At 42.5% G+C, this 9083-nt stretch overlaps 1 protein-coding gene across 1 annotated transcript in view; it reads left to right on the forward strand.

The window, feature by feature from the left end:
- Positions 1 to 7045, forward strand: part of HS6ST3 (heparan sulfate 6-O-sulfotransferase 3) — a 702271-nt gene extending 695226 nt beyond the window's left edge. Inside the window, exon 2 of the mRNA XM_008143992.3 lies at positions 6337 to 7045. Coding sequence (XP_008142214.2) covers positions 6337 to 7045 — 709 coding nt within the window. The remainder of the gene's footprint in view (positions 1 to 6336) is intronic.
- Positions 7046 to 9083: the final 2038 nt, after the last annotated feature.

The raw sequence follows: 9083 nt of genomic DNA on the forward strand, positions 1-9083 counted from the left end.
AAAATGAAAACACGAACTTGAAAAGATATATGCACCCCTATATTCATTGCAGCATTATTTACAATAGATATGGAAGCAACCCAGGTGCCCACTGATAGATGAATGAATAAAGAAGATGTGAGATATAATGGAATATTATTTAGCAATGAAAAAGAAAGGTGAATTTTAAAATACCACAGGCAGAGTCATTCCAGCAACTTATACTTCTTGTTCCACCATTTTGATGAGCACATTAGCTCTGCCTCTTTTCCATTACAGGATTGAACAGGAAACAGGAAATACTGAGGAGGGAAATGTAATGCAGAGGAAGCTGATAATGAGGAAGGCAGAGGGAACAATGACAGCTGGGTGTATGATATTTCTGGAATCTGTCAGGAGACTTTTTTATCCACACCCACATTCCTGGGTTCTTCCCTGCTGGTCTCTCACCAAGGTTGCCGAATGTCTCCCCTGGCCTACTGCTGTCCACCCTGAACCCTGTTGCTGAATGAATCTTCCTAAATAAACACATTTCCTATTTTGGCAATTCACAGTTGCTTTCAGAGCCCATGACAATTTGGCCTCAGCATCTTCTTCTAGTTTATGCTTTCCTTCCATTCATTCATTTATTAAGCAAACGTTTAGTGAAAATGCACAATATGAACTTCCTGGTGTAATTAGGCCACATTGCTTTGTGTACATTCTTAAATCTTCTGTGTCCACTCCTTACCTCCGTAACTTGCTAATCAATGCCTTTTTTCTAATCTGCCACCCTTGCATCCACAATACTTGAGAGCATTTTATTTTATTTTTTTACTAAAGGCCCGGTGCATGAAAATTCATGCACAGGACAGGGGGGGGTGGCCTTCAGCCCGGCCTGCCCCCTCTCACAGTCTGGGAGCCCTCAGGGCAGGAGGCGACCTGGCCATCAGGGAAAGGCAACACCCCATCACACCTCTGCTGCTGCCACTATCGGCAGCACATGCCTCGGCTGGCCCTGGTTACCTGAGCCTCGGGCGGCCCTGGGCAGCTGGGGGGCTGAGGGGACTGGGGGACTCCGGAGGCAGGCATGCGGAGCAGCCGGGCCCGCCTGGGGGTGGGCCCAGCCTTGCCACACACCTGCTGTCCCAGCAGGGCTGAGAGGACTGGGCACCACCATCTTGTGGCTGTGGGCACCACCATCTTTGAGGGTGAGGCAGTCAATTAGCATATTCCCTCCTTATTGGCTGTGGGCGCTGCCATCTTTGTGAAGGCATGAGGGTCAATTAGCATATTCCCTCTTTATTAGATAGGATGTTCTTCACATTTCCTAGAGTGACTCCTCACATGTAACAAACCCTCAATAAGCACATGTTAATTTAATGACTTAATAATGAAAGAACTGAGCAATTATACAATAAACTGCAGTGGAGAAGAAAACTAGTAAGTTTAACACTTAAAAAAAAAGCACCTATCTCATTGCTACTAATTACCTGTTGTACGGAATATTCAACTTTCTACCCAAAGTCTATACTGACTGCCTGTCCTTGAATATCAACAATCACAATCAAATTATGGATGTAGTAGAAGACTACATATCTTTTTATTCATTTCACACATTTTAGACATTCAAAAATAATATCAGATTAGTTTTTAGGAGAGAAAAAGTTATTTATCGAAGGCAATATTAACCTTTGTCATGAAAATACATTTATCTGATATGATGCTCATTTATTTTGTGTAGCATAATTTATTGAACACTTGCTATGAGCAGGATTTGTGTTAGGTGCCCTGAAACACAAAGCCTAGGTCCAGTTATCAAAAAGAAACTTAAAGGGTAGATGCGACCAGGACTTTCTCATGCCACTTAAAGTGCGGTAGGTGATGCAGCACATCCTAGAGCCTGGGAAAGTCAGGGAAGATGGATAAGAGGCTTGAGCTTGGCCAGGAAGGTTAAGTTGGATGCAAATGAGCAAAGGAAAAGACAAAGACTGAGGGAAGGCAGTAACACCCTTGTACAGTATTTAGAGGTTTTTTTGTTTTTTTTAACATGATTACCTTACGGAAGTGCAAGATGCTAAAGTGATTCTAAAGCAGCCATGAAAAGTGTGTGTTCTGTGTCTTAGGACTTTAATAAGCCATGATGGCTCCTATGATGATGATGGGTTAAAATGATTATTTAAGCAACCGTGGCACCAGTGCCCTAATCTACCTGAGTACATGGATACCGGTCCACAGAACGGCAATGCTAAAGAGTTGCAATTGCTTTACAGACATGCTTACATGAATTCACCCAAGTTCTCAACAAAGCAGGTGGCTAATGGGAAACCTGCTGACAGGATGCTGTCACTGGCACAAAGTTACCTGTCTTAGGGATTGTTCTGGTCCAGGGAGGTTGGCAGAAATCTCCTTAAGTTGGTGATTGAATTTCTTTTATTTTACCAAAATCATTGGGTGCCTGAATTCTCTTTGAGGACAACATCTTAGCCATCTCTTCGTCCTGATTCCTAGCCCCAGTACTTAGCAATTACCGGGGGGAGAGCGCTCAATTAATGTTTGGAAAGCTAACGAATGAATGAATGGATAGATGAAGGGGGAACATAATAGTTTATTTATTTATAATTTCAAAACCTGGGGAGAGTTTGGGTTAACTGTAAGAACAAATATATGAACAGATGATGCTGTCTAGGCTTAGGAGATTGAGTTAGAAGGAACAGGAGGGCATAAAGGCCTCTGCATTGTGGCCATAACAGGCTTTGTTTGGTAACTGTTTGTACTTCCTCCCTTTTCTTTGTTTTATGGAAACTCCATTGTGCTGTTGAATAAGTAAGGCTTAAAAAGGAAAGTTGCAGATTTCAGTAGTCCTGACCCTATAAATGTTTTAGAAACTGAAGTGGAAGTTATGGGAGCAGAAGAAAATGAGTTTCGTTATTTTGAGGTGCGGAGGAGATTAATGACCTTGGAGCAAAGCTTGTACACAACAAAGGCTGGGTGTGTGCCCTGGCCAGTTTGTTCAGTGGTTAGAACACCCACCCATGGACCAACTCTTCTCAAGTTTGATTCACTGCCAAGGGCATGTACCTTGGTTGCAGGTTCAATCCCTGGCACTGGCAGGGGTGCATGTGGGAGGCAATCTGTCCATGTGAGTTTCTCTTTCTCTCTTTGTCTTTTTCCTACTCCTCCCTCCCTTTCACTCTCTCTAAAAATCAATGGGAAAAAATATCCTCAGGTGAGGATTAAAATAAATAAATTAATTAATTAATAAAAGATGGCTATGACGCATGGAGGTAGACATTACTTCATCAGTGATTTTTGCAGTGTTCTGTCTGAAAATAGAGAAGCAACTGAAAGTAGAAAAAAATTGAAATGAGAATTATGATTTAATTAATCAAATTTTGTGGGGTGGTTTTCTTCAATAGTGATTCTTCTTCAACCCTATTATTTTATTTTTACTATTGTTGCTATCTTATCATTTTGACTGCTTTGCAGGATTGAAACAAACAAAACATACATGAGAATATGTTTGATAAAGCAAAACCCAAATGCTATTAGCCATTCCATTCCAAACCCATGAGATGGAGCAGCTTTGAACTTTATCAATATAAATGTTCCACTCGTACATTTTTATGTCTTGATGTCAGAGTTAATTTTAGTTACAAATGGGCCTCTTATCTATTTGGCTAGTAGAACTTGTAGACATTTGGGACTTAATTTTACTCATGTAAACATGGCCCTACTCTCTTGTCAGTCATTATTAGGTACAATGTTAAACTGAATAAAGTTAAATCTGAAACCAAGACAATTTCAAGCTTATGTCAGTTTTAGTCTGCTTTGAGACTGTGTCAATTTCCAATGAAATGAAGGCATCAGGAACTCTATGGCCAATTTTCCCAAGTAAGACAAAGCCTTCTAAGATTCCAGGAGCAGATTCCAGTGGAACTTTTATGTCACAAACCATTGCAATTCCCAGCCCTAACATCCTCCAGCTGATATGATTACTTTAAAAATGTGGATTGTGTCCAAATGTGAGACATAAATGAGGTTGAGACTTATCAATTGCTTGCCATCATCTTTTTAATTTAAATCCTTTTTTATGTTTTCTGTTTTGCCCAATTAACAGGGAAATAATAAATGTTTCATGTGTGGTCTTATGTGACCCAATGCATAGGTCTCTCTGACTTAAATTCTTCTGTTTGGCATCCTTAACCCACACCTGAGTTACATCATCAACATTACTGTGTTTCTACATTTACAATGAAATTTGCTTATGAATTAAAAGCCAGTCTCTGCTTGTAAAATTAGAAAGTGAACAAGTCCCAACATAGGCCCAAAGCAAGATTAATAATGACATGTCATAATATTCAACCATAGTAATATCTCTGAGCAAAACTTCATCGTCAACATTTCTTTGTGGAGCCCAGAAGCTGTGTCAGTCGTTTTCTGCTCTCCCTACTGACCTTTTGGGAAATTTTCTCCCACTGATGGAATTGTCATTCTGTCACAGGAAAAGACAACAGAGTAATGGAAAGTGTTGGCTGGCAAAAGCAGGGGCTCAGGCTGGCCTGTCTGGGGCAGTTCCAGTAAATTTTGCCTCCTAATATAATGGGAAATGAGTGTTACTTAAGATTTTGAAGTTTCATTAGCACACTTCAAAATTACTTGGCTAGACATTCAAAATAACTGAATATAGTAAATGTATAATTTGAAATATTATAGTTCCTCAATCTTTATGCTGTTTCAAACAGCATAAAAAACATTGTACCCTTAAATTCCTTATTTTTGTCAGGGCTTTTATTAGGTATGCACTAAAAAAACCACACACAGTTTAGTTGGCCAAGTGAAGTATGGTGCTCTTTTCAGAATGTTTCAGGACACTTTGCCCAGGAAAATTCTGAGTGTTACTCCTGTTGACAAAGTGGGCAGCCCATTCCACTGGTAACTGCTAAAACTATGAGAAGGATTTTTCTCATTATGAATCTATTTTTGTTTTCTTTAATGTCTACTATTGTGTCTTTTTCTGCTGACTTCTCCAACTCTCTTTTTGTCCTTTTAAGCCAGTGGTACCCTGATCTTTACCTGATCATTCTGGAGTGAATCATTTATAGAATACTAAAGGCCTGGTGCATGATATTTGTGCACTTGGAGGGGGTCCCTCAGCCTGGCCTGTGCCCTCTCACAGTCTGGGAAACCTCGGGGAATGTCTGACTGCCAACTTAGGCCCTCTCCCCACGGGGAGTGGGCCTAAGCCGGCAGTTGGACATCCTTTGTGCTGCCGCAGAGGCTGGAGAGGCTCCCGCCACTGCTGCTGCGCTCACCAGCCGTGAGCCCGGCTTCTGGCTGAGCGGCCTTCCCCTTGTGGGAGGGCACTGACCCTGTGTTAAGCGTCTGCATCCTGGTGGTCAGTGTGTGTCATAGAGACCAGTTGTTCCACCATTCGGTCAATTTGCATATCAGCCTTTTATTATATATATGATACTTCTTTTCAAAGTTCCATTGAATGTCTTTAGATGAGATAAGACCTGTAATTATAACCACAGAACCTGGCAATTAATCACATTCACTAAATATTTGTTGCATTTTTGTTTTTAAAATATCAATCTGGTGCACAGGAAAGCACAGGGGCTATGAAATCAAAGAGGCCTAGATTCTGTTGCATTTCAAGTATTAACTTGCTGTAGGATCTTGGGCTACATTTTTCACCTTTTTCAGTCTCTGTGTTCTCAGTTTCATTTAAAAAATCTCATTTTACAAAGTTGTATTCAGATTTATCTGTGCCAGTATCCATAAAATACCTAGTACAGTTTCTAGCACATAATAGTTACTCAGTAAATATTAGTCTTCACATACAGCTCATCCTTCCCAACCCCACCTCCCTTGTAATCTAGAACAGCAGTATAAACAGAAAAATAGAAGCCTTAGCTTCCAGCTTTGCCCTTTCTATGCCCATGACCTTGGACAAATCACTTTACCTCTTTGCATGGTTCCCTAAAAAATAGTCTCATGTCTACTACAAAAGTTTGTTGTAAGAATCAAATAAATATTGGATTGGTAATAAATTTCAAATATCATGATGTCAGCTATTGTAAGGGCTGGTAGTAATTTATCAGTGAATAATTGCTGAATGAATGAATGATCTATTCCCCCACTTCTCCCTCCCCACACTAGAGGAGGGAGGAAAAGCCCAGCAAACTTAATATTGAAAACTGGTTCACATGTGCTAATGGAAATATGCACATATGGGAACATTTGCCTGATCCGTGCAAATCCCAGAAAACACTCTCACATGAACATCTGGCAGAAGAGCCGTTGACTACAAAGGTTCAGAATCCCAGAGTTACAGTTGTCAATGACTGACACTCTTCCTTTAATTTCTTCCAGGAATTTCTATTACATCACAATGTTGCGTGATCCAGTGTCCCGTTACCTGAGCGAGTGGAAACATGTCCAGAGAGGGGCCACGTGGAAAACCTCTCTCCACATGTGTGATGGGAGAAGCCCCACCCCCGATGAGCTACCTACCTGCTACCCTGGGGATGACTGGTCTGGGGTTAGCTTGCGAGAGTTCATGGACTGCACCTACAACCTGGCTAACAACCGCCAGGTGCGCATGCTGGCGGACCTCAGCCTGGTGGGCTGCTACAACTTGACTTTCATGAACGAGAGCGAAAGAAATACCATCCTGCTGCAGAGCGCGAAAAACAACCTGAAGAACATGGCCTTCTTTGGGCTCACAGAATTCCAGAGGAAGACACAGTTTCTCTTTGAGAGGACATTCAACCTCAAGTTCATCTCTCCCTTCACACAGTTCAACATCACGCGGGCTTCCAATGTGGAGATCAATGACGGTGCTCGCCAACGCATCGAGGAGCTCAACTTCCTGGACATGCAGCTTTATGAGTACGCAAAAGATCTCTTCCAGCAGCGCTACCACCACACCAAGCAGCTGGAGCACCAGAGGGACCGGCAAAAGAGGAGGGAGGAGCGGAGGCTGCAGCGGGAGTCTAGGAGCCACCGGTGGCCCAAGGAGGAGGGGAACACAGAGGGGGCCGTCACTGAGGACTACAACAGTCAGGTGGTGAGATGGTGACCCCCTGCCTCTCCTCCCTGTGGCGTTACCTTGGAGACGCTTGGGCCATTCTGAGGACATCTGGCGGTATGTGGCCGGAGTTGGAGACCTGCTTCCTCTTCTCCTGCATCTTTATCCAGTGGAGAGGATCGGTCTTGTTCTTTTCTTCCTGACATTTTCCCATCTGTGATATGGAGTAGGGTAGGAATGCATCCAGGACAGACCACTTCAGAAGGTCAAGGAGAGAAGCACCAAAAAAGGAAACAGTGTCCTTGCAATCTCCTTGGCACAGCGCAGGTTACACTCTGGGTGGCTGGACCCACAGAGGCAGACATGAAAAGCCAAACCCTGGCTTGGATGTTCTGCTGAAACTGGTCTGTTTCATACTGTCTCTGTAATGGAAATACCGGTTGGTTTAAAGAGAGAGAAAAAGAAGTCCCCTTCAGCCCTTTGATGAGGTTTTAGGCCAACCCTTACTTTGCTGTTGGCTGTCGTCTTTGAACTCTATTTGAATGGGGTTTAAATCAGAAGAAGAGAAATGTGTTTTGTTGCCGTCTTTTAAAACAAAATTATCCTACTATCGACCATCACTAGAGACTCACATCCGGCAAAGCCCTGCATCCCAGCCCTGAGCCATGTTTCCTTCCCCACATTTTAGGGAACTGCAAGTGGATTCAGGTCAGGGTGCCCATGGCCCCTGAGAAATGAACGTTGGTAGGGGCATTTGGGAGAAAATGTGCTTATTAACTAATGCCTATGGAGAGAACTCTTTACCAAGTTGTATTTTCAATGTAAGGAATGAATGATAAGGGGAGGTTGGGGGGAAGTTGGAGGGTGGATACCTGCCTACCATTTCCAAACTGGCTACAGACCTTAGGTGTGTGTTTTTTTAAAGAACATTTCCAAGTTTTACCTCTTTGGAGCAGTCATCTTCTCTGATATGGTACTGCCAGGTCTGAAATTTTACTATCACAGAGGGAAAGACATTTGAAAAGAATTTGGCTTGAAGAATATGAGCTTATGTTAGCTATCAGGTATAAAAAACATATTTGAGGTCTTTAAATAAATAATAATTTTGATTTAGGCCAGGAGATATGGAACACAATGGGGCGATTATCCTGGGAGTTTAAAAAGACTCTACCTCCCCAAATCTTAAATATTTCTAGCCTGGTAACTTTTTCCTCCCCACGTGGTCTTTACCTGTTGTTAGATTCTGGCTACAGCTGGCGCTGGCTAGAGTATATAAAACGGAACCCCCAAAAATACACAGCCTCGCTGAATGTTTCATATTTTCACCTTTTCCCAATCACAACGATGATAACACAATGCTTTTGAATAATAAGGGGAGAAGTATGGGAGAGGAAATCGCGATCCCTTGCCTACCTACCAATCAGTAGGAGGATCAGAGTGAGTAGTAAGTTTCACAACAGATTTATCTGATCAATCCCCTCAAGGAGCTAAAGGCAAAATGAGTGAAACTCCTTAATCAGATTTAAAAGCCTATTTCATTGATATCCAACATGTTTGATGTGTAAGCCAGCTTTGTATAAGCCACATCTCATCCTCCAGAATACTCTCTCTGGGGTTGAGAGTCAATCAACCCACAGGCATTCATGGATTGACTGCCTGCACGGAGGGAAGCCTGGTGCCTCCATCAAAGGGAGGCCTAGAAGTCACGTAGACTCTTCTCTCACTTCCCTTGGCTTCATCTGTCACGTGAGGGAAGGCATTTTTGGGGACTTCCCTTTTGCCAGGAACTGTAGGAGGCCCTTTTCATACTTTAAATGCATTCACAACCAGGTATATATTATTAGTCCCAATTTCATAGGTGAGTAAAGTGAAACCCACTGACAAAATGTAGCTTTCTCCTGAATTGTATGCTAGGTCTGGCTGACTGCAAAGTGCAGTCTCTCTGGACTCCATCATGATTTTCATATGGGATAAACGCTTTTGGCCAATCATGCAAGAATCCAGCCTTTATTGCCCAGAAGTATATGCCTCTCTCCCATATGGGTGACACAACTGGGACAGCACCAAGGTGGCAGTGACCCAGAGCAGA

This window comes from Eptesicus fuscus, chromosome 8 (assembly GCF_027574615.1).
Source record: "Eptesicus fuscus isolate TK198812 chromosome 8, DD_ASM_mEF_20220401, whole genome shotgun sequence".
NCBI classification, from domain to species: domain Eukaryota; kingdom Metazoa; phylum Chordata; class Mammalia; order Chiroptera; family Vespertilionidae; genus Eptesicus; species Eptesicus fuscus.